Source organism: Mercurialis annua, linkage group LG8 (assembly GCF_937616625.2).
Source record: "Mercurialis annua linkage group LG8, ddMerAnnu1.2, whole genome shotgun sequence".
Classification (NCBI taxonomy): domain Eukaryota; kingdom Viridiplantae; phylum Streptophyta; class Magnoliopsida; order Malpighiales; family Euphorbiaceae; genus Mercurialis; species Mercurialis annua.
Genome location: NC_065577.1, coordinates 28,824,770 through 28,851,447, shown reverse-complemented (window position 1 = coordinate 28,851,447; position 26,678 = coordinate 28,824,770). Strand labels below are relative to the sequence as shown.

Below are 26,678 nucleotides of genomic sequence, written 5' to 3'. Positions count from 1 at the left end.
ATCTGTTTGAACTCTTGTTCCACAAACAGACTACTCATCCTTTACCTCTCTTATGATTTTATACCTTGTATAGAATATTTCTTAATTCATTATCAATCCATAGTAACTTCCTGTTATAGATTGAATAACTGAGTTCTTCTCACACTAATGATGTGGTTATCTAGGTGTAGGTTATTACCTAATTATCTCATCGTAAAACACCTTCCCAACTCGTTTAGTCACCGCAAGACTATACTCTGCCAGTAGTTTTTGGTATTTCCAAGGTTAATTAGACTTCTTAACCTCTTTTCCACATACATCTAGCTTCCTTATTCGCAGCTAACAGTTATTATAACTGTACTATAGCTGTTACTATCGTATTTAATTAATTGACTACCAACTCTAGCTTTGTTTTCAAAACATTTCACTTTAAAAATAAAATGTTTATTAAACATTTTCCACTTTTAGTCAGCCATACTTTACATATTTCTGGCCCGACATTCAAAATATATGTACACTACATGTATATTCCTTTACCAGTCAGCCTAGACCTCACAGTCATAAGGCTCGGTTCTCGCAATTTTCATTTTTGAAACTATTGTCTCATCACAGTTTTCAAATTCATTTATATACATATATGGAGGTTATGTTGATAATTCCAAGTTAATTAAAGTTTATACTTCTCATCTTTGTCACTTGCACTTTTGGCTCACTGCCAAAATTCACGCAAGTTCCACGACTACATCTCCATCATCGAGCATCTTCTAACGCTTCGTTCAACGATCGTGACAGTTAAAAGTTAGATAACCGTCTTGGGACCATCATTTTTTCATTATCAAACCTATCTAACGGTTCGATCGCACGTTATTAGGGTTTTACTATCCCTTGTTAGTTTCCAGAAAATATCTGAAACTAGCTCCGTCAATTCATTATCTTCATCTCCATCACACCTTGATAACATCTTTATCTAATGTTGGTTCAAGGTTTGATATACTGTTTCAGGTATATTATTTATTCGTTATATGATTTGTTAATCATTCTCTTAATGAATATTTGTTAACACGACTTAACAACTCCGTCAGTCGTTAACATATTCATTACTACTCTTTACTCATATCAGAACTAGTAGTGTACCTACTCGTTTCTGAGAATATTTACACTTCCTTTCACCATCTTTATTTTAGATGTTTCGTTGTTGTTAGTTATTTAGGTGCTGAGGTTTACTCCTCTCAGACTTATGAATTATGGTTTATCTAATCACTCGTATGGATTCAAGAGATATGTCCATTACTGACATCTGCTCTGTCTGTAGGACTGATCTCCAATTCGTTTAATTAAACACGTGCATATGACTTTGTTCACTTATAACTACTTGAAGTCAAACAAACTGAGTCGTGTTCAATTAGATCCTACTCTCTTGTCTTAATCGTGACAATCTTCTATTGTCTATCCTTGAACTTTCTTTACCATAAAAGTCCATCACTAGACTTTTATCAGTCTATTCCTGAGTAAGAATGTAGATTCTTACTTAATCTATTCTTCCCCGTACTTCCATTAATCTCTAATGTCTCAGAATGAAACATTAGAATCTAGGTCTTTATTATTTATTCTTACAATAAAAACTGTTATTCTCTATCCCATATTCCCATCTACCTTGTCACTATCATAGATTTTTCATTTGAACAAATAGAATTTTGTCTCGCGTACACTGACGCTTAACAAATACAAATACAATTTATAAGACAAATACAGTTTATCTCATCTGAGACAATTATAATTTTTTCTGCCTGCATGCCTTTTTAAATTTCACTTTTTGAACAAATTGTGAATTCTCAAATTCACGGTTCAAAACCTTTTTTATACAATTGTGCTTCATGGTGATGACATCTCTCATCCCCAAGGAGTTTCTATTTCAATTCACTTTTCACTGATATACTGATATATCAATATATATGATGCATGCCCTAATTAAAATCATTTTATGTATATATATATATATATATATATATATATATATAAATTCAAGTATGCTTCTTCTATAGTGAATATTCGCAACATGCACCTTTAATGCATCTGAGCATAATTATACATTCAAACTGTATAACAAAACTTTAATAAGTTTCTTTAAAACTACGTCTCTGTGTCATTTCAAGGTTTTCCTAATTCTCGCATTAGGCTTTATTTTTCCTTATTTAACATTCATCTTTTATGTTATTATTCATCGTCAGGCTGTTTATTAACAATTATTATTCATTTATATGTGTGTTCTTGTTTAATGATATTCTCTATATGTAGTTTATGTTTTCTCGTTTTAGTATCTCATACTAAAACACATAAACGTACTTAACTTAAACATAAGACGCATATCTAAATGATACCTGAGGATGATTATCGAGGCGGTAGTGCCTCTCGAATCATCGGAACTTTTCCTTGTCCACATCGGCGCACAAGTTTTCCTTTTTCCCCTCGCTGAGCAAGGTAAGGGTTGGTCCACTCAGCTTCAACTACTAATTCTGGGAATATATAGGTAGGCTCGTCAGGTTTGATATAGTAGAATGGCTACGGTGGTGTATGGTTTACTCACCAATCACTGCTCAATCTGCCTGCCTTGTCCAGCCAAATACATCCTGAGTCAGATTGCTCCACCAGCAGCTCTTCGAACTCTAGATCCAAGCCTCTAGCAAATCTCTCACCAACCTCTACTCCATCTTTCATCAATTTTGGAACCTCTTCACTTATCCTAGTGAATTCTATAACATAGGCTTCCACTAATAGATCCTCTCTTGTGATCCTACTCACATAGTGCCTTCGCCTATTCAAACTTTGTTCCTCTTGCTCCTCATTAGCATACACATTCTCCACTTTTGACTTTGAGAATGACCCATCCTTTTCTAAATATTCCTCAGATGGCTCACCTCTGCTAAGTACTTCTCCAGCTTAAACCTTTTATAGGCTGAGGTGGCTATAGAATCAGATTATGATTCGTCATTGTCATCAGAACTATCTTGATCCCCCACATATCCTTCTAGATCCTCTGATCTAATAGCATCTATCTCCTTATCCATATCATAAACAAAAGCGGAGTCTCCCAGCTTTTAATGGTACAGACAAGTTATGCATAACAAGCTGATTGGCAAATAATGTGTATAAGGCACAACATATAGCTGAGGTCTACTAGGCCCAGACATGCTGAAACACATGTAGCCATAACGCGAGTAGCCGTTATCTCAATTATAGAAAAACACTTTTTTTCATATAACATGTAGCACCTTATAAACACATAAAACAAAGCACATAGCAATCACACATATAGTTCAGAGAAATTCTAACTATTTTCTCAAACAAACGATTCTTCTAGAATCCTCGCTTTGTTCTGAATTCGAACATAATCAACTTCCTTGAATACCGGTCAATTGATCTGACCATAGCATACTACTCTAATAGCGCGCCTCGAACACAGGAACATCTCACATGTTCCCTCGTTAGTGTCGCGTTTCAAACACGGAAACATCTCATATGTTCCGGAAAAAAACATCAACATATACACTACACAGGTATACGGATTTATACTTATAGCTGAATGTTTTTAACAACTGAAAACTGATCAAGACATGACTCGAGTCCTATGTTGCTGCAATAATGTACAAAGAATCCCTACAATTCCTAACACAACTAACAGTATCAGAAACAATATTTCGAATTGTCGAGTACTTAAAACGTTGGTCTGATACCACCTTTGTCACGACCCGAATTGCACCCTAATCCAAGTCACGACCGGCGCTAGGGAATGGGAATGGTTGTTCCGAAACCCGTAGCAAGCCTAGAACCTCTAGAAATGTTTCGCAAATATTATTAAAAAATCGCACCTCGCGTACGATCCGTTTTCAGAAAATACCGTTAAAACTTTTCTCTTTTAACGTAACACGATTTCAGAAAATATACATATAAGAAAAATTTGGTTATCGTTATCTCAACCCTAGCTTCCTTCTGAAAACCTGGCGTGATAGGTACTGGAAACCAGGGACTTATAACTCGCTTGCCTTAACACATAGGCAGCCCCGTTTCGAACCACACGCCACAGTTAATATGTTTAATAAAATAAAGCGAACACCTTTGCGTCTCGCAACGGTGGTATTAAACATATTAAAATACACAGCAGACCGGTTACACATAGCCGGCATATATAAAACGTACTATTTTTTACCATCACAAAAACATACAAGGCCGACTCGGTAACTAGATACAATATGCCACTAAGCAGCCCCCCAAAAGGTATACACACTTGCACTAGATCCTATCGGAGTATATAAACAAAGGACTAGTGGCACAGTTGCTGGGACATTACACTTATACTATTGCAGCACACTAAGAGTACAAAATCCTATGTACAACACAGAAAAAGAGCTCCCCTGATGTAGGAATGTGGAAGCTCGACTGACCTTAAAGCTCGTTTCTTGAAAATGGGAAACAACAACATGGTCAGAAATATAAATATTTCTGAGTGAGTAAACAGTTTACAACTAAATACAAAAATCACATAATATATATAATATTACCAATTTATCGATCCATCTGAAACCCTAGTCCAAAATTGTCCTAACAGACACATTCTCATTACGAGCTTATAGACTACAGACTAAGGGCCGTGACCTGAGTCACTTCCGTCCATTTCTGTATCTCTAGTACCTGGACGGTAATCATGAAACTGCCGTTGCAGTTTGACCCGCGACTGTAACTGTATTACTGTCGTCTCAGGGTTTACCTGTGGAGTGGGGGCATTTACTTTTCCAATGACTTAACACAACAGACATACCTCTATACCTCAACAGAAGTACATCTAGAATCGGTGTCGGTGATCACGCAACCCTATTGCCGCCCAATAGGTAGCTCGTTCTAATGGATCTCCCTTGGCTAGTTTATACTACTGCGATTTATGGATTTAGAATAATTGAATAGTGATATCCAAAAGTAAACACGTAAACTCACAGTAATGGTAAGTTACTGCTTAGCACATTCGTATGTGTGACAGACTCCCCTTAGTCCTGGTCTGACTGCTGGACAGCTAGTCAGATCAAACATACAAAACACGCAATCCAAACATCAATACCTACTTTTCGTATAAAAATCTAGGTCCTAAAACCTAGCTCCAGACAAAACATTTAATTCACATAACACATAACACTTATGGTCTCGTTATTTTTTAAAAACCATATAAACCATTTTCACTTCAAGAAAACGTCTAGACTTCACTCTAGAAGTCCTTTTAGGTATAGCAATACCTAACTAAAATCATTTACTAGTATCGACTTGATTGCCAAAATAATTTATAGTCGAATACTAATTACTTAGCAACATCGTTTGCTAAATCTTTTAAACCGGTTAAACGTCGACTTTAACTCTTTTAAAGTCCTTTATAAACGTTTAACTTTACTTTTAAAATCTCATTTTAAAAGTCTTTAACTTAGGTTTAAAGACTCGTTTTACTTTCTTTCAAAAGAAGTTATCGTTTTTAAACGATTTAGTTCGACGAAACTACGTCAAACGGATAGGGCAAAAAGCCCTAAAAGAACCCCCCCCCTCCTTCAGTGTCGGCCTGGTGCAAGTTCGTGCACCTTGGATGGTGCACGATCGTGCACGATCGTGGACGGTCGTGCACCCTGGATGGTGCATATTCGTGCACCTTCAGATTGGTGCACGTTCGTGCACCATATGTGCACGTCTGTACACCAACGTGCACAGCCCCGGGGAAACTCGATTCCCGAGGCGTTTTGACGTATTCCAACCCCGTTTTTCCGCTCCTAACATATATACACAATCCAATATATCCATATTCACGTTCGAAACGTAAAAACAATACGTATACGTTCGATTGCATACGGTAACCGTTTATAAACGAATATATTTTCAAAATACATTAAAATAAACGTTTAATACGGATTTAATTCCTTGATTACTTGAGTAATCGTCGAAGAAACGGAGTTAGAATCAAGAAACTGATGGATCGATCGGAAACCCTAAGTTCACGTCGCCTCTGAGAGCAAAGCTGCTCTATTCTTTCATTCAAAATGAAAGAAATGGTTTTCTGTAACCATTATATGTAACATATATATATATATATATATATATATATTAATGGTTAAAGTGCTCTTTAGTGCTAGCTCAATCATGTACTTTAAACCAACTTCTTAATTAGTCGTCTGTCCCTCGAACTGAAACGACTTCCGAATTTCATGAAAATTTATCCAAAAATTTAATAAAATATAAAAAGAATAAAAATATAATTTTATTCTCATCCGGTTTATATTTTATTTTTAATAAATCATTTTCGATTTATTAGGCCCGCATTGACCGCGCTTGATAAAATTTCTACTATCAAATTTTATCAAATTTGCACGATAATCTTTTTAAAATATTTCGCGAATATTGACACCAAAAATATTCACATGGAACTTATGAATTATTCTACACTCAATTTATAAGTTTATATTATCCCTGTTAACTATATATATATCCAAATTGAATTTCCAAAATTTAAATTTGAAATTGCCACAATATACTTTTAGGGACGCTTATAAATTAAATTTATCTTTAAATTTAATTTATCTGCTCCCGTCTAATAAAATATTAGACACATGAAAATATTTTATCCTTTAAAATTCCGGATTATTACAATTATATAAGAAAACTAGAAAATTACAACTATCTTACTTAACAATATTATGTTTGGAGAAGGGAGGAGCGGCCATAATCGTTTAGGAGCCATAGAAGTCAACCACGATTTCTGGTACCACAAATTATCATAAAAATTCCCTCTTTCGTTTATAAGAACATAGAAACGCATGCGTCAAAGGCACATGAATGTTTTTAGAGAAGAGCAACAAAAGTTGAAACCTCAAGAACGTACACAAAGAAGATCGTAGCAGAACCTACGGTCAAAAAAAGCGTGAGATTTAGACCTAAGATTGTGTTCGGCCTTTTTTATATAGAACTCAAAAAGTTAGCAATAATACCAATTAGCTGTAGCTCAAATGGTATAAACGCTAGGCAGCAAACTGTTAGGTCGTGAGTTCGATTCCTCCCACAAGCGCTCCTTCCCCAATTATCAAAAAAAAAAAGTTAGCAATAATTAATCCTAACCACCAAACTTCATGTTGCATTCTTAAAACTTCTAATTAAAATAAATTTAATATAACTTAGCTAGTAGGTAGATTTCATAAATTTAAATAAGCAAACTAAGATTTGCTATCACTTTATAAATAATACAAATTTTATACAATTAGCCATTTGCTCATACTTTCAATTGCAAAACATATTAAGCTGACAATTTCTACGGAAAACAACTATGAAGGGGTAAAAATAGTATGCTCAACCTGATAGCAAAACCACCTGCTATGCTCGGTGGAAACATCAAATGGCAAGAATCACAGCAGTTTATAAGTTTACGCCAACAGTCTTCGGTTAAAATAATCATCTTCATCATTGTCATTATCAATGTCATCTTCAACGACAACATCAGTTCCGCCACAATGCATGCCGTCCTCACCATCACTGCCAAGCTCATCATCGCTATATGACTCGGGATCTGCATCAACACTGTGGCGCATGTTCCAATCAGGAGGAAATGTCTTCTGCAAAGCTTCCGTAAGCTCCCCACCTGTTCTCTCAATCTTGCGTAAGCACTTGGACCAGTGAACTGCCGTCCCCATATCAACAATCAACTCAGATTCTACCATTTCTTTAGAAATGTTAAGAATAGCAGAGCGAACATATGCTTCCGTAACAGTGGCCCGGGAGAGAAATGCTGTCATCAAGCAATGGTATACAGCCTTATCAGGCTTCAATCCTGCCATTTTCATTTCTTCAAAGCACCCCAACGCCTTTTCTGGAAGAGATGCACGCGCCCACCCATGTATCAGTGTAGTGTAGGTTTTAACATTTGGCTTCACCTCAGAACCTTTCATTTCCTCCATGACTTTTGCAGCTCTCTGCACATATTGCAAAATTCATAATACACAAACACATTCGAGAGGGTTAAATACAACTCCTTAAGTATTGGTAAACACTCGCTTTGGTTTTTGATTTTCAAATAAAAAACCTCATTCCATTTAGAAGTTAAAGAAGAATCCAGAATTTTATATATAGACTTACTTGAAAAGGAAAGAATGAAGTGTAATATGTGAATAGTTGCATAATTTTGAGCTATTGTTTCAGAACAATGGTGGATCGCGAATGTTTAGAAAATCTTCTTTGAAAAACAATGATGAAATATATTGCAATTAGTTTCGTAGTGCAATAACTCCTTACAGCAAGTGTTATAATGAAGGCCTAATTGTCCCCAAAAAAATCAACATTTACGTCTTCTTGCAAATCTAACCTAACTTCTAATTTTGGCAATTTTAACTCAATTTTAAAAAAATAAGAGTAATTTGTTCTAATTTCACTAATTCTTTAATTTGACATGTCTTGCTTTTTAGGATTTTTAATGATAATTTAAAGAATTTTATATATGCATATTTTTAAAGTTTCATTGTATTTTCGTAGTTCTACACATGATTTTTACAAAAATTACTTTTTTAATGCATCATATCACATGTTAATTAACAAATTGTTGAAATTGTACTAGAATTACGGTCAATCTTTAAAATTCAGGTAAAATTACCAATATTAAAAAATTTAGATTTGAAAAGAATCAAAAAGATTTAGGGTTCGTATCTATTAGGACTAAAATAAAACACATGGAACAGCCAAACGTACCAGCATGTCACCAGCTTTGCAACAAGCATTTATAAATGATGTGTAAGTATGAATATCAGGTTGAACTCCTTCTTGTCTCATTTGTTGCATAAGGTCAGCAGCCTCCCAAACATCACCTCTTCGAGCCCATCTACATTGGATAATTAACAGTTATTATAGGATCGGACAAGGCTTACAAATCACTTAGAATGTTATAAACGCATAAACTGACTCTAGAAGTCAAAAAATGCTTACCCGTCAATTAAAATGTTATAAACAAAAGTGTTTCTTGGAATTTTTTGAGCACTCATTTCTTTTGTTACTGCTAAAGCACTTTGCATTCTGCCCGACTTGCAGCATGCCTTCAACAGTGCTTCATATGTGTATACATCAAGCTCCAGGCCATCATTTCTTAGTTTCGTGAAATACTCAAAAGCTTTTCCAGTATCACCCAGTGCTGCATATCCATGCATGATGTTGGTGTATGTATGTTCATTTGGATTTACTCCTGCCAATGCCATTTCATCTAATATTTCAACAGCTTTCTCCATCTACAATATACACAAGAACAGAGTTAAAAAATGAAGAATCGCTACCTAAACGTACCATGAAGAAAGGGAGATTAAAAACCAAGAAGTAAAGCATAAATTACCTGGCGCTTCTCCACCAAGCCAAGAATCAAAGCATTGAAAGTGTGCACGGTGGGAATACATCCACTCCTCCTCATCATATCAAAAACTTCTAGAGCTCTTCTCATTTCTCCAGCCCGTGCAAATCCATGAATAATGGGCATAAATGTACGGGAAGTAGGCCTATGCCTTTCCTTCTGCATTTCCTTCACCATACATATGGCACGATCCATATTTTTCATGCCACAGAACGCTTTAATTATGTTATTATAGAGCACCACGTCAGGCTTTAACCCATCCTTGATAACATCTTCAAAAATTGCAAATGCATTGGCCCAATCTTTTAACTTCAAGAAACCATTGATCAACATGGAGTAAGTCTTCATGTTGTGTTTTATGCCAGCTGCTTCCATCTTTGTGCTAACTTCCAGGGCTTTGGAGACTTTACCAACCTAAATATGTGAAAGCACAATTTCTCAATCCAGCTTCCAATCAGCAATACTAAGGAAATAAACCTAGTAGAGCTGCAATATTTAAGTGTCGGACCATCATTGTTAAATAGGAATCTCTCTCTCACACCTGATTCACGCAACTGTGGGAAATGATAAAATTCATACCTTGGTATAAAGATTGATGAGACATCCATAGCTGACAACTGAGGGTGCAAATCCACATTCCTGCTCCATATATAGAATTTAAACATGAAGGAAATAAATAATTAGAAAAACAAGATGTCCTATTGACACCATATTAATGTTATATCACAGTTCTTATTTGTACCAACCCATATTGTTTTGAAAACATGGACAAACTTCTTTCAAATAACCAAGGAAATAGTAGCAACACTCGGAGATCTTAACAATAATCTTAGCATCAATTTAATACAGAGGTTGAAATAGTTTTTAAGACTCGTCAATCATTTAGACTTTGATGTTACAAAAGGCAGTTTGATAATGCTGTATAGATGTTTATATGTTTTTAACATAAAAAGAGGTCAAAAATACCTTAGATTCAAATTTGAGAACTTTCAATTATCACATTGAAGATGGTGATGTTTTCAATAGCAATCAAGAACAATGCCACACAGATACACAAGATGTAAGTTTGTCAAAGCTAGAAGGCAAACCCCCAAGAAAGTGGTGGAGTGGTGGCATCTCATGATCTCTTATTAGTTTCACAATGTAAAAGGCTGTTCAACAGAGAATGTGGTGTAATTTCAACTAATATGAAAAAGCAAAACAGGCTGCTTGCGGTAAGAGTGAATGCTACATACTGAATGGCTATCCTAGCAGAACCAGCTTTGAAAGCATTATGGTCTCTGTGGGAACTGGCAAAGATTATATCTATACAGACTAAAGTTCAAGGGAAAAAGGAAAGAAGACTGACCTTTCGGTCCATTTGTGATCATATCATTTCTTACATTTTAACATAAAGATACCCAAGGTCCCAGACCTAATCTTTTGATTGTTGTCTAACTGATCATCTACTTATACAATCTGATTATGATTTCTCAAGGAAAGAATGTTGCGTCAAACAAAAATAGTGAGCTAGTACTGATGAATCTTGCAGATGAAAGAAAAAAGAGAGGAGATATAAGGATCAAATTGGCGCCACTGAGAATTTAACAACTTGAGCAACTTTGATGCACATGATAAGATGACACTTGAGTCTCTTCTTTCTCTCTATATACCATTAATTAGCATATCAAGCTCTAGATTTTATCAGACAAGTTATGCACGTAGATGAGCAAATGCATAAAGAACTATAGGTTATAAATGACCACTTAAAAGATAGCTGAGGCAACTGCTAAATAAATATCTCTCAAAGACTTTCCTATTTTCCAAATCGAACACCATTGAATGCACAAGAATCTTCAACAGCATTTTCCTATAATTTTCGCCAGATATTTAAGCAAATTGAGAAGCCCAGGTAGTTGTTGAAGAGAGTAAGGAGAGTCGGATTTTAACATAGATCCTCTATTCCGGACAAAAAAAAATATAAGGTGTGATACCTTATTTTAACAAATTTTAATATTCGTAAGATCTTTATAGTTTCCATCTGTTTCATGCTAAATTTTCATGTCTTACAATATTTTTAGTACACACAAAATAAGGAAGCCCTGATACTAACAACTTATGCATGATTAAGATCTGACAGTTTGTAAAAATAAACACCAGCTAATGACGTATCAAAATCTTAAGAATCTCAACATTTCAATTACAATAATGAACCATTTAACAATTGTATAAACTTATAAAAAATGGTCACATTAAAGTAGATAAATGAAAGAAATTTTCAAGGACAAGATAGATTAGTTACAAATATTGTTCACACGTCATTCATTCAAGAATAAGGAATTAAAATGCCAAGGCAAAGACTACATTAAAATGTCAACAGCTGGCAAAAAGCAATTCAGAAACAACAATGAAAACGTAAAGATTGGGCTAATGATATGATCCTAACTTCTGACCCATCTTTCACCCTATTATCCACGTTTTCTTTTTTCTATTCAAGGCGGGATGAGTGCAGAGAGATTGAATCCCTTATGTCCGCCTATAAGAGGCACTTTGAGACAGTCATGACAATATGAACCAATGTTGTTTAAGGCGCAAGGCGCCCTCAAGGCGAGATAGCCATATATCGCCCGAGGCGAAAAGCGCTAAAAAAGCGCTCGCCTTATCGAAGTAAGGCGCCTATATCTAAAAATATTAAATATATTTATTTTTATATATATTTAATAAAAAGTCATAAAACATAAATCCTAAACGCTTAAATAGAAATTTAAGCAGACTTTTAAACTTCCTAAAAGACTTTTAAACTTCCTAAATTATATCCATTTAAGGTATTAATTAAGGCTATCAAATAGGAATGTGTACTATGTTATTCCATTTAGATTTTAGTGTACTATATTATTCCTTTTTAGATTTTTATCTTCTTTTTTATTAATTATTAAATATGCTTGGGTTAAATTACACTAAACAAGATAAGCCCATAATAAGCCCATAATATTAATAAGAGAAAACAGTATATATATACTAGATAAGAAAGGCTCAATTGCAAACCCCATTTTTATATTTAAAATATTAAACAGCCACGTCACTTCTTCTTCTTCTTCTATTCCAAACCCTAGCCGCTGAAATTGCCGACTGAAACAGCTTATAGAAAAATCAATGGCGAGTCCGGGTAACAGAGTTTCAAGGCGAGCCAAGGCGAGCGCTAAAGCAAATAAAGCGCTCGCCTTACTGAAGGCGCCTCGACTGGAAGGTCTAGAGGCGCCATCAGTCTTTGGCGCCTCGCCTGAGCGCTTTAGGCGCTCAGGCGAGCGCTTTTAATAACACTGATATGAACACATTGAGAACTAATAAAATTTTGTACTCGGACACAATGCTAAACAATGACAAGTTCAGAATGTATGCTTGGTTTTCTGAAAGATACAAAAAGTTACATCAAAAAGTTCATCTCCGTGTCAAGATATTAACAACTACTGGGAACCTTTTCCACTCCAGATTTTTATTTACTTAAATAACCCCTTCCTTCCCAAAAGTAGCTCTTATCATTAAATAAAACTATTAGCACTTAGCAATGAAAGGACATACTAAAAGCAAACAAGATACGAGAAGTCAATGAATACACAATGCTTACAACAAACTCCAAATAAACAAATTTATTCCAATAATTAGCTCTCATATGACAAGTTTACAAATCAGGTTGATTCTTTACCTTAAGTCTTTCGAAAACAGTAAGGCCTTTCTCTTCATTACCAACCATGGTATAGCCATCCATCATTGTGTGATAAATGTCAATAGGAGCATCTATACCTTCTTCTTCCATCTGCCTCACCAAAGCCTCAGCTTGATCCATATTAGATGTTTGACTACAATTGACAAACAAGAAACATAAATAATAGGAATACGTGCCATAATAATAGACACTAATAGAGTATGCAGCGCATGAGGTTGTGCAAACAAAGCTCATAAATTATTGTTATAGCCTAGGTGAGTACGAATACTCTTCAAAAATACACATATGTGTATAACCAAGGACCAAAGACCTTTAAATAGTTCACCGACTCCTGATCAAGGTTTTTGTGGAGTATGAGAACTTTAAATTTGTAGTTGAAAGTCATGACAAGTGATATTGGCAGCAAATCACTTAAATTGCACCTAACTACAGCCCCTAATAAAGAACTGAATATAAAGAGTGCGTAAAGGAAAGGGAAAAAGTTCTGATTTAAAAATTCGTTTTACTTGTAAAAAACATGGTTGCATGTTTCTGACAACATAATTGACTGTCAATGTGGTCCGAGAATTTGAAAACACATGCACATGCATAAATAGAGTGAATCTTTTGAGGATTTAAATTCGAGTTTTAAATACTGACCAATAAGCATAAATAATGTTGCCATAAATGATGGCATTCATCTGTGAATGTTTATCTTTCGCCTCCTTAAACCAGCGATCTGCAGCACTTCAGCAACAGGTAATGATATTAGATCACAGAGAAACTCCTTAATACAACAAAAAGACATTCTCATCAATGAATTTAAAAAAAAAAACAGAAATGTCGGTGGATTTGCAAAGGAAGTTCCTTAATAAATTAAAATTAATGAAAGATCTAAAGATATAGCAGGTATTTATCTTACCATCCATACTAGGAATAGTAGGAAAGCATGGAAACTTTTGCATATTCGATTTTCAAATGAAGCTCCATTCTTAATCACTTGATCAATAACCAGTTAAACCTAGTAAATCTAAATATCCTCATGTCCAGCAATTGTAAATAGCTATCTCGGTTTAGATGTTTCTGATCCACAAGATATATATAAACTCGGTCTACTTAACTAGTAATTGACCAAAAGCTCAATCTCTAAATTTATACACCCAAGAAAAGGCATGCATACCCACAAATATTTAGGTTAATCCATGTTCGCTTTATCTACAAGTGAAATATTTTCAGCATTCAAGTCACATTAGATAATATCTGATATCAAAAGGAGCTTTGGTGAAAATGAATATTAAAAGGAGCAAAGTCCAATCAAATTTTTTACATAAAGTGATGTAGGCATCTGGAATCGTAAATAATAACAGGCTAAAGGATATATGCACATCAATGATGAAACATATCAAACCAAAGTTGAAACCATACTGAAAGGAGACAGAGAATAGACTGTAACCCATAACTTAAAAAATGGTCTCTAAAAGACACTCTTTCCGTCCCCAAATTGATAGGCACTATTTTAAGTTTCTTTCTCCCAAATTACAGGCAATCATTTATTACTTAAATGATTAAATGGCAAATACACGCTCATTAACTATAGTATATTACATAAGAAACAGAGCAAAAATCACTTAGAGACAAAGTTAAAACTGCATTGAATAAGGGTAAGTGTGATATATTTTTATAAAATTACTCATTTTATATAGATTTACAAAATTTCTTAAATAATTGTGTTCGTTCTAAGCTGCCTATCAATTTGGGAGAGAGGAGTAATCAAATAAAACAAATGCAATCTAGAAAAGTAGGTGTTCTTTTACTTACTCAGCATTGCCAATTTTAGCAAACCCCCCTACAATTATGCTATAGGTAACCAAGCTCATTACAATGCCTTCTTCTTTCATTTTCCTGACACAGGACAGTGCTTCTTCCATGTCTCTGCCAACTGCATAAGCGTGAATAAGGCTGCATGAAATCCATTATTCCATAGTTGAGAAAAAGACGATCTAAACTGCATAATAGCTAAAACTAAAGAGGAAGAAAACTTAAACAAACTAATTCGACTTTTACTTGGAACAGCCTCATAAATATGTTACAAAATTAGAAATAATAGTGAGAACAGAGGACAAGTAGGTTATGAACAACTTTCAAAAAGAAAACCTCCCTACTCAATGATCAAGAGCTGAAGAAACTTGGTGATAGGTGTTAAATAACTAATTCACGCACAAGCTGTAGCTGAGACTCCAGTATTGGTTTTTAATCTCTAACATACACTCACACGCGAATACCCATTGGGTTAGCGTTAACAAGCACAAATCTACTCTACCTTGTGCTATAAATTAATCAAATGGGGGATTCTAAGGATTGAACTCTACACTTTTCGATCACTAAGGCTTAGATACTATGTTAAATAACTAATTCAATCAAAAACTTAAACTGGTAGGTGAGACTCCAACAAACACTAGTTTATCTAACAAATAGGCAGGCTCATCACCAGTTAAGTGGACATTAACTATATTACATACTACACAGGCTGTTTAAGAAATTTACCTAGTGTATACATGTGACGTTGGCTCTATTCCCCTTGCTCGCATGCTCTCAAAAGTTTGACGAGCACGATGCATATCCCCTCGTCTTGCATAAAAGCTCACCATCAATCCATACTCCCTTCTGGAAGGCTTATAATTTACATAAAAGACAATAAGTGAATATAATAAAACAACATTCTGAAATTAAAATGACCCGAGTACAAGCACAAGTACTATACATTCCATGTCATTGCACAATGCACATGAAAAATATCATTATTCTACAAACATTGATGCAAGTAAAACTATAAACAACTGGTGGTTTCATAAATCAACAATGATACCTTGTTAATCCTCTCGAAAGCCGTAACAACAGCCTGCCAATTCTCCCGTTGCGTGTCGAGAACCCTCCGAAAACTCTCTCTAGACCCTTGTCTTTGCTGATGCCACTCAGACTTATAACAATCATCCCCATCCTCTCCACCAACCCATCTCCTTCTTTCCTCAGCTTTACCTTTCAATCTGTTGCCATCATCCAATTTGACCGTTAAAACTCTGCCATGGAACTCCATTCCATCAAACTCCACAGCTTTCATTGCAGATTTTTCAGCTGTGGTTCCATCATAGATAACAAACCCAAATCCAGCATTTCGTTCACTCTCATTGTACCCTTTTATCAAAATTACATTTTTTATCGGACCAAACTGTCTAAAGAATTCGGTTATTTCATGCTTTTTTATCCAGTTCGGTAGGTTCCCAATAAATATTTTACCCTGTTGGCGAAATTCAGGTTTCTGATGCTCAGTTTTGAGAGTTTGGACTGGCGGAGGAGGTGGTGGGGGTGACGGTGGTTGTGGTGGTGGTGGTGGAGGGGGGGAGAGTTTGCTGGTGAGACGAAGTTTGGAGGAGAGAGAGTGGGTGGTTGTTGGTGGAGAGGGTACATTGAGAAGGGTTTTGAATGGGTTTTTGAGGGTTTTAGGAGGAGGAGAAGGAGGAGGAGGAGGAGTGGGGTGTTTTGTGGTGGGTTTGAGGGAGTTGGGACGGCGGAGAGAGGAGGAGGATGGCGGTGGTGGTGGGTCGAGGGAGTAAGAGGCGGTGGCGAAGTGGTGTTTTTTAAGTGGATAGGGAGGAGTAGAGGTGGGAAAACAAAAAATATCCATTATCCCTTCCAACTGCAATGGAGTTCATATCACTTAAACCTCTCTTCTTCACTACCTTCGTGATATATTGCTACAAAATGGAGTTCATATCACTTAAATCTATTTTTCAACTAAAATTAAAAAAAAAATCAAATTATAAACATTAATATTGTAATTAAAAAAGAATTATTTACAAAATACCCTACTTTTAAAACTTATTTACACCAATTTTACATCTTTACTTAATTTCCGTCACTACATATTTTACTAACTTATTTATAAAAATACCCACTATATACAGAAGACTTATCTTATTTTAGATTAAATATTTACATAGTCTTTTTTTCTCCCTTTTCTCTCTCAATTTTTTTTTTCTTTTTCGTTTGATTTTCAGTTTGTCTCTTCCAGTTGCTTTTTCGTTCGCGCTTCCGTCCGTCTACTTTCAATGGATTTCTCGTCATTTCCGGTCATTTTTCCGTTCATCTCTTCCGTTTGCGCTAGTTTGTCTCTTCTGTTCGCGCTATAAATTTCTCGACATTATTTTTAGATTTGTGTAATATTTTTGGTTTTTTGTGATGATTTAAACATTTTTTAAATAAATTATTGTAAATCTATAATTTTTTTGTTTATAAAATTGTTCTATTATTCATATAATTATCATGTCTTTCTCTTATTCATAGATTTGTTTATTGCTACTAATTTTGTAAAGAACAAATTGATTTGTGATATATTTATAGTGATTTTATAATATATTTACGTTATAATGTATTTTTGATGTATTTATAGTGTATTTCTTGTGTTCTTCGGTATATCTATATATTTGTAGTGTATTTATGCCTTTTTTTAGTATATCTATGGTGCATTTACAGTGTTTATGGTGTATTTGCAGTATTTTTTATGGTATACACCATAAAAACACTACAAAAATGTCATAAATACACTATATATACACTATTTTTGCCCTATAAAAATACCATAAAAAGACTATTGTTACTGAAATCCCAAATGCTACCTAAGAGGAGGTGAATAAGGTATTTTAAAAATTAAAGAGGTTTAGAGGCAGAGGAAAGACACACGGAATTTAGAATGATTCATATCACAACTCGATCCTACTCCATTACTCAATCAAGGATTGAGATTTTGATAATTCACTAAATATGTGTTTTAAAGTTAAAACACCAACTAATACAAAGAGATTTTCTAGAGATAATCTCAAACTCACAAAGTTATTTATTAAGGCTAATCACAAACCTTCAAACACTTAATAATTAATCAAAAGATTGATAATCAGCAACAGAAAGAAAAGCAATCAATGTAAATTGATGCACAATAAATGTTTTAAAAATAGAAAATTATCTTGGTTGTTGATAAAGTGTCTAACCACATAAATATGGTAGAGAAGGGGTATTTATAACCCCAACAACCTTTCCATGAGTCTTCTAGAAGTAATCTAAATTTGGTGCTGAAAGTGAGTCTGTCGCACCCGAGATCTAGTCCATCGCGGCCGAGATTTACAAACTTCAGAAACACTTCCAATGGATATAAGCCATGTGTCATCCTCTGGTTAGGGTGCTCAGAAAGAGTCGTTAGCCCTCCAACGGTCACATAGGTCGCGCCCCAGATCTATATGTCGCGCCCGTGATGAAGGTCAAAACCTTAAGGGGTTTTTGGCTGACTTTGTATCGCGCCTGAGATCAAACTTATAGCGCCCGAGACTTGCAAAAAGCTACTGAAACTAGTCGTAATTTCGATTTTTTGATTCTCGCTAGAAAGCTCGGGATGGTTTCTATATGTTCCTACACACACATAAACATGACTAGGCTCTTTAAATTGATTGTCAAACTCAAAATTAGGTTTCAAATAGAACTTGGTCCAACAATCTCTCCCTTTTTAATTTTGACAATCAATTTACGGAAATGACTAAGTTTGTGGGAGTTCAAATGAACTTTGTCTCCCCCTCACTTTATGCACTAAAAATTCAAATAAACTAAGACAAGCATAAAGTAAATACGATTTTAAAAACTTTGGCATTTTAGTAAAATTTGCACTTTTAAAAGATATAAAAAGAAAAATTTTAAAAATGCAAGTATCTCTTCCCCTTTGTTAAGCTCAAAAAGAGTTTAAGACATTATTAAAGTAAAATAAAGACGAAAACTAATAGGAACAATAAGCAATCTAAAGCATAAAAGGTCACAAATTGACAAAAAAACACACTTATATTATCAAATAAAGCGCATTACAAGATTTTGCAAAAAAAAACACACATAAAACATGTACCCCAACTAGGTAGGAATACAAAGTAAACATGATTATGTTGTTTTCAAAAAGTCTTAGAGAGAGAAAGCTTAGAGCGAGAAAGTTCTTCTCCCCCAAATTTCTTAACCTAATTTTCGATTTGCACGGTCTCTATATTTTCCCTAATTTGATTTAACTCTAGTCTGAAACTATTTTACCCCCCTAGATTCGTACCCAACCATTATCCTTTTCATTATCCCCATCTAATTATAGCTTGCACTAATTATTACCTCCTCACCTGGAGCAGCCGCAGCATTTAATACGTAGACTCCCTCCTCCCCCATGCCTGCATGGCAATGATTATAACCTTCTCAAATTCCCAAGAAGAAAGAACCCAATCACGCTAAGTAACTTCTGGTATTCCTTTAGCAGCCCTATCTTTAACGGGAAGTCCATCTATCTGGAGAGGCATCGAGTGTCCTGGAAGTACTAAATATGGCCTGAAACGAAAGATTGTTCTGTTCTTTCAGTTCCCCGATATGGATTACAATCAGAAAGCCACTTATAAATACGATAGGAAGAGACGACGAACCCTTCATCATCTCTTCAAGCTACCAGAACCATTCAATTTCCACTGGTTACGAGCAACCATTCTTCTCCTTCTCATAATGTCTGAACCAAAAAAACCCAACCCCATCCCAAACCAGAAAACGAAAACTCCATCTCGAAGAAACATCATTCTTCAAACGATCCCAGAAACGGAGCTGAACCATCATACTACCGACAACCATATCCTTCAAAATAACCCCTTCAGAGCCCTTACCATCAGAGAACCCCAAGCCCCAAACACCAGAAATAGCCTTGCTCCGGCACACAATGGCAAAGGAAAACAAAAGTTGTACCCAGATGAGGGGCACTCTGCCAGCAACTTCAACGGAGACACTGAAGTTTTTATCCAAAACCAGCCTACAGGGCAGCAAGGGGCGTCCTCCTCAGCTGGGATAGGGAGAAGAACAACGGAGCCGTTCACCTCCGTGGGACACATTACAGAAATTATATCCCAAACTCAGAATATGTCTCTAGCTGAGCCTTCACTAGAGTTGCAGGTGAAGAAGGAAAAGGTGCGAGAGGTAAATGGTTGGCTTCTAGCTGCTAAGCTCATCTCCAAGAGGGTTTTTAATCTTAACAAAATCAGAGAGACCATTGTTAAAGAATGGAAGCTGAAGGGTCATTTTGCTCTGGCCAGAGGCACTGAAAACGTTTTCTCCATTAGCCTCATCTTGAGGGAGGACTATGATAGAATCCTGGAAGAAAGGCCCTGGACTATCCTCAATCAGCATGTCAACATCAAGGAGTGGCCAGGGGATAAAACCTTAGAAGAGATTGACTTCACAGCCTCTTTGTTCTGGGTCCAAGTAAGAGGTTTGCCACTAGACCAGATTAATGAGGAAAATGCGGAGAGAATAGCTGGTTTGTTCTTATCGCTGGTAGAAGTGGACATGGACCCAAATGCACCACTGTGGAGGAAACACTTCATGCGCATCAGGATAGAGCTGAACAACTCAAGTCCTTTACTTGCAGGATTCCACAACATTACCACTGCAACTCGCAAGGATTGGGTCAAATTCAGGTACGAGAAGTTGCCTGACATATGCTTCTTTTGTGGTATGATGGGACACACGAGGAACTTTTGTGAAGCCAGAATTCTGGAGGAAGAGGAGGGTAGGTTCCAAACTGGAAAGTACAAATTCGGGCTTTTTATGAGAGCTAATCCCCTTATCCGAGCTAGAGATATGCTAGCTACTGCTGAAAATCTGCAATATCAACGAGCTCTGTCTCAGAGTAACAACAATGTGGAAACTCAAAACATACAAGAGGTAGCCGGTGAACCAGAAAGTGTCAACACTCAAGATCTCAGGGAACATCTGGGTTTCCAACAACCGCTGAACTATGGGGTGGAAGAACAACTGGTAAGAACTGAAAACCTTAATGTAATTCCAGATTTCCATACCTACCAAATGACTATGGCTAATGAGTTCTTGAATGCAAGTTATAATGAGATGACTGGTAATTCTATGACCAACCTCCCCACATTGCTCCCTGCTGGAAATATCCCCAATGAGTACAGCCTGGAGACACAATTCCCAGAGGCCTTGGTCCCTTTTGACAATGTCCCCTATACGAAGGTCCCTAGAGGCATCCTACATCAACTGTCAGCGGAGACCCAAGAGAAGTATGCTGCAGTTGATCATAACAACTCTGCAAGGATGGAGCAACAAGTAGCAATGATAGTAGAATTCTATTATGGCAAGCGTACAACTGGCAAGCCAAATTACTCAGCTACTGAGAGAGATGTGGAAGAGATCAGAGCTCTATTAGCCGAGATTAATCCGAGCTATGCCATGCCTGCTTCTGTTGCAGATTTTCAATCAGTTAAAGAAAAGGAATGTAAAGGAGCCATAACCAAGGAGATAAAGGCCAGACATTGGAAAAGACAACCAAGGAAGAATGCCAAAGCTCCAAAGGCAGGACCAGATCTGAACAAGCTCCCAACCCAGAGAGGAAAAGGCAAAGGCAAACGTACAATCAGCATAGCAGAGTTTGAGCTGGACATCAGTAAACCAGTCAACTATGGGGCTATCAGGAGAGCAGCATTAGCTAGTGCAGACTGTAGTCTGGAGAATAGAGACAAGGTGGAAGACAAAGAAATAGACAAAGGCGCTGAAACTGATCAATCAACAACCAGGATCTATGGAGAGCACGTTCCGGGTCTGTTCTGTCAGAAGGAACAAGTTGAAGGAAGCGGTACTAAGAAGCTGACTGGTAAGGGTATGGAGGCCAACCCAGAAGGGCCTCAGGGGCCAAAATGAGAATGTTGATATGGAACTGTCAAGGGCTAGGGAATGCCTTGACAGTTAAGAACCTCAAAGATATATGTAAAACACATTCCCCTAATCTAGTCTTCTTGATGGAGACCAAAAATAAAGAGAATAAAGTCAGGAAAGTTATTAGTTACTGTGGTTTTACCAATAGTTTTTTCATTGATCCTGTTGGTATATCTGGTGGACTGTGTCTTGCTTGGAAAGAGGAATTCAACATCCAAATCCAAATAACAGACTCCAGTTTTATTATTTGTACAGTTTCCATCCCTCAGAGACCCTCTTTTGACCTTATTTTGTGCCACCTCCACTGCAACAGTAGACAGAGAAGTAACCAATTGCTCAACCTTTCAAACATGAGACCTCATTTCTTAGAGACCTTTATGTGCGCAGGTGATTTCAATGACTACATTTCCCCAAATGAGAAAGAGGGAGGCCAGCCCTTTAGGCTTGAAAATCACACAGATTTCATTCAGTTCTATGCAGACATGGACATTCAGGATCTAGGTTTCTCAGGACCTAACTTCACTTGGTGTAACAGAAGAACCTTCCCAGATACTATCAAGACCAGATTGGACAGAGTGATGGGTAACCAGGCTTGGCATTTCCTGTTCCCAAAAGCTTCAGTGGAACATCTGAATGACTTAGGATCTGATCATAGGCCTATCTTGCTTAGAACTGAGGCTGATTTTTCTAGACATCCTAGAAAATTCTTCTTTGACAAGAGATGGGGAACCAATAAGGAGGCTATCCAGGTAATAGAAGCTAGCTGGAACCATCAGTCAGCTGGAGTCTCAATGTTCCAGGTACATGAAAAACTTAAATACATAAGACATAAATTATTCAGCTGGAAATCAAAATCTCAGACCAATTCTCAAAAAAAGATTCAGAAATTCAGGATCTTAGTGGATCAAGAGAAGAGCAAATTGACAAAACACGTAGATTGGAATGCAGTTAGAGACCTTGAATCTCAACTTTTGGAAGCTACATTAGAAGAGGAACAATATTGGCTGCAAAAATCTAGACAAAACTGGCTCAGATGGGGAGATAAAAACACCAAGTTCTTCCATGAAAAAACTAAACAAAGGAGGAGGACAAATACAATCACTGGTCTATGGGATAATACAGAAACCTGGATTACAGAGAAAGTGCAACTGAATGGAGTTATTTGCAGTTATTTCAAAGATATTTACAGCAGCAGTCACACTACTCCTGCACCTGACTTCCTAACAGGTTTCCCAGCCAGAGTTACAGAGGAAATGAACCAAGCCTTGACAAGATCCATATCAGCCCAGGAAATTCAAGGAGTGGTATTCTCTCTTCACCCATCCAAAGCCCCAGGGTCTGATGGTTTTACAGCATTCTTCTTCCAAAAATTTTGGTATTTAGTTGGCCCTCTTGTAACTAAGTCAATCCAGGAGTTTTTCCAAAATGGCAAAATGCTGAGAAGTTTGAACCACACATTAATTGCTTTGATCCCTAAAATTCAGCATCCCCAAAGAGTTGGAGATTTGAGACCCATAAGCCTTTGCACAACTTACTACAAAATCATCTCAAAAATCCTTACTCAGAGATTACAAGCAATCCTTCCAACAATTATGGACCACCACCAGAATGCCTTCATCAAAGGGAGATCTATATCTGACAACATCCTTATAGCCCACGAGGTCATTCATTACCTCAGAAGCAAAAGATCAGGACATCAGACTCAGTTTGCCCTAAAACTGGACATAAGCAAGGCATATGATAGACTTGAATGGAAATTCCTTTGCCAAATGTTGAAGGCCTGGGGTTTCAACCAGATTTTCATTAATTGGGTAATGGAGTGTGTGACTTCGGTGTCCTATTCAGTCTTGATTAATGGAGAATCTTGTGATTTCTTTAGGCCCAGCAGGGGATTAAGACAGGGGGATCCCCTGTCCCCTCTCCTTTTTGTCTTATGCTCAGAAGGCTTGGGTTTCAAGATTAAGCAGGCAGTAGCTAGAAATGTTATCAAGGGAATCAAGATTGCCAAGGAGTGTCCGGTGATCAGTCATCTGTTCTTCGCAGATGACTCCATCATCTTCTCCCAAGCAACTCATCAAGATGTGACTGGGCTAATTTCTGTTATTGAGGACTATGGCAGGGCAAGTGGGCAGCTTATAAATTTCTCCAAGTCTGCTATCTTTTTCAGTCAAAACACAGATTTGAACACCAGGAGAACCTTGGCCAATTTGTTGAAAGTTCAAAATATTGGTTCTGAAAGCTCATATCTAGGTCTCCCACCTTTTATTTTGAGGTCCAAAAAAACTTCTTTCAAAGATATCATAGATAAAATAGAGAGGAAGCTGTTGGGCTGGAAGGAAAATTTACTCTCCATGGCAGGCAAGGAAATCCTTCTGAAAGCAGTGATAGCAGCTATTCCAGTGTACTCAATGATGTGTTTCAAATTGCCTTTGTCTCTATGCAAAAGAATTAACAGTCTCATGTCAAAGTTCTGGTGGGGTAGTACTCAACAAAAAAGGAAAATGAGCTGGGTTGCCTGGCACAAAATGTGTAAAAGTAAATGGGAGGGAGGTCTAGGCTTCAAAGATTTCAATGCCTTTAATCAAGCCTTACTTGCTAAGCAAGCTTGGAGAATAGAGCATAACCAACAATCCCTTCTTTTCCGGATTCTGAAAGGGAAATATTTTCCCAGCTCCTGCATTTGGAAAGCCCCTAGAAAGCACAATCCCTCATGGGGATGGAGAAGCCTGCAACATGGTCTAAAGTTGCTTAACCTGGGTAGGCGGTGGCAAATATCCAGCGGCCTTCAGGTGGAAACTCTATCAGAGCCCTGGATCCCTTCTGCCTTCCCTTTCTCTCCTAGACTTATCCCTGGTATCAATAGGGAGGAAGTTCCAGCTACAGTCCACGAGCTTATTTGTCAACAATCCCATAGATGAAAGGAAGAACTGCTTAAGTCCTTATTTATAGAGGAAGATGTTGCTGCTATTCTTTCTATCCCTCTCCCCCTCTCATCAGTTCCGGATAGGCAATGCTGGCATCATAACAGGTCGGGGCGTTTCTCAGTTAAATCAGGGTACTACATTGCTTTAAACAGTAATCAAGAGTCCCATATGTCCCAAGTTTCAGAGATCCCAAGAGTTAAATGGCAAGCCCTTTGGAACTACCAAATCCCAAACAAGCTCAAGATTTTTCTTTGGAAAGTTCTTTCAAATGGTATTCCAACAGCCAAAAATCTTAACGGCAGACTTCAAGGCAATCTAGTGTGCCCCCGCTGTGGGAAGCAGGAGGACCGTTTACACCTCTTCTTCCTGTGTGACTTTGTTAGGAGAGTCTGGTTCTCATCTCCGCTCTCCCTCCTAGTCAGAGATGATCAGTACAGCTCCTTCTCACAAGCATGGATTTGTCTTACCTCTCAGCTCCAGGATTTGGATGACTCCAGAGAAAGTGAATTCCTTTTCTGCTTTTTCTTGTGGTCGATTTGGAAAGCCAGAAATTCTTTGATTTTCAAAGATCACATCTGGTCAGTGGGGGACACTATTGGGAATGCTAGTACATACAAGCAGGAGTTTGGGACTGCCAGTATTATCCAGTCTGAAGGAGCGGCTGATTTCAGGAGGCCTCCCCCTAGTGATGTTGTTTCTCCTCCTGGGACCCCTGTCTTGAATCAGCACTGTTTGACAATCCAATATGATGCAGGTACGTGTGCAGCAGCTAGGTTTGGTTCAGTAGCTGGTGTGGCAAAAGACAGCAGTGGTCGTCGAGTGGGAAGTTTTTCAGCTATCTTCAGGAATATCTGGGATCCAGGGATTCTGGAATTCTTAGCGCTCAGAGAAGTGATGAACTGGTGTATTAGTAAGGCGTGGACAAAGGTTCATTTTGAAGGAGATGCCGCGCTGGTATCCCAATCTATCAACTCGGGTATTCCTCACTCGAGTGCTAGTTGGGGTATCTGTAATGATATTTGGCATTTTAAATCACTCTTCGAAGTCTGTACCTTTGCCCATATCCCCAGGAAGGACAACTCGGAAGCTCATTCCCTTGCTCAAGAAGCAAAAGATCATTTCATTTGGTTGTCTAGAGTTCGGAATTGATCATCAGAGTTTTTTTTCTGTCTTTCTTTTTATCTTAGTAACTTTGGAAAAAAAAAAAACTAGGTAGGAATTACAAGCTAGTTTTGACAAAGATTACAAATGCAAAAAAAAAAAACATAACTTAAACGCTTATAATCACCTATAGCGCTCCAACTTAGACACTCCGCTAACCAAGATCCCTGAACTAAATTTGGGCCCGCTAAACCCCCTAAACTTCACTTAATGATCACCTATGGCATTTTTGGCATAATTTGACCAAAATACCTTTCAAATATATAAAAATAACAAACAAACCAATACCAACCCAATCTAACCAAACCTAAAATCAACCACCCAAGCAAATCAAACATAATCCAACCAAATCAAACATAATCTAACAAACTTAAATTCATTCAAACAATAAATAAATAATTATTTTTTAATTTTAAAAAATTAAATAAATAATTATTTTAATATTAATTTTTTTAATATTATTAAGTTTAATATAAATTATTAATTTAAATAAAATTTATTTATTTTTTATTTTTGGCCATCGGAGCTCCTATTCTCAAAAGAGGAGGATTTGCTTCTGTAATACCCCGTAAAATTAAAGGATTAAATTATTCCACGTAAGGAATAATTAATAGGACCGGGAGAACGTAAATTAAATTTAAGGATAAATTTAATTTATAGTATCTCCGGAAATATGAAATAGCAATATAAGTTAAAATATAAAATTTGGATATCTATATTTTAACTAACGGGAATTAAGAAATGCTTATAA

At 36.7% G+C, this 26,678-nt stretch overlaps 1 protein-coding gene across 1 annotated transcript; it reads right to left on the bottom strand.

Moving 5' to 3' along the window:
- Positions 1-7,197: 7,197 nt before the first annotated feature.
- LOC126660455 (pentatricopeptide repeat-containing protein At5g04810, chloroplastic) lies at positions 7,198-16,802 on the bottom strand. The gene is made up of 10 exons (XM_050353979.2): positions 15,928-16,802; positions 15,606-15,733; positions 14,880-15,020; positions 13,722-13,808; positions 13,062-13,215; positions 9,959-10,018; positions 9,365-9,793; positions 8,968-9,263; positions 8,734-8,863; positions 7,198-7,964 (listed from the first exon to the last, which is right to left on the bottom strand). The coding sequence occupies exons 1-10, from the start codon at positions 16,741-16,743 to the stop codon at positions 7,419-7,421; spliced, it is 2,787 nt and encodes a 928-aa protein (XP_050209936.1). The 5' UTR covers positions 16,744-16,802; the 3' UTR covers positions 7,198-7,418.
- Positions 16,803-26,678: the final 9,876 nt, after the last annotated feature.

Excerpts from the sequence above, each read along its gene's own strand:
- LOC126660455 (XM_050353979.2), bottom strand. The coding sequence starts at position 16,743 with ATGGATATTTTTTGTTTTCCCACCTCTACTCCTCCCTATCCACTTAAA. Across the intron at positions 9,264-9,364 it reads GCTTGGTGGAGAAGCGCCAG|ATGGAGAAAGCTGTTGAAAT; the intron begins GTAATTTATGCT and ends TGTATATTGTAG. Across the intron at positions 7,965-8,733 it reads GCAAAGCTGGTGACATGCTG|AGAGCTGCAAAAGTCATGGA; the intron begins GTACGTTTGGCT and ends CAATATGTGCAG.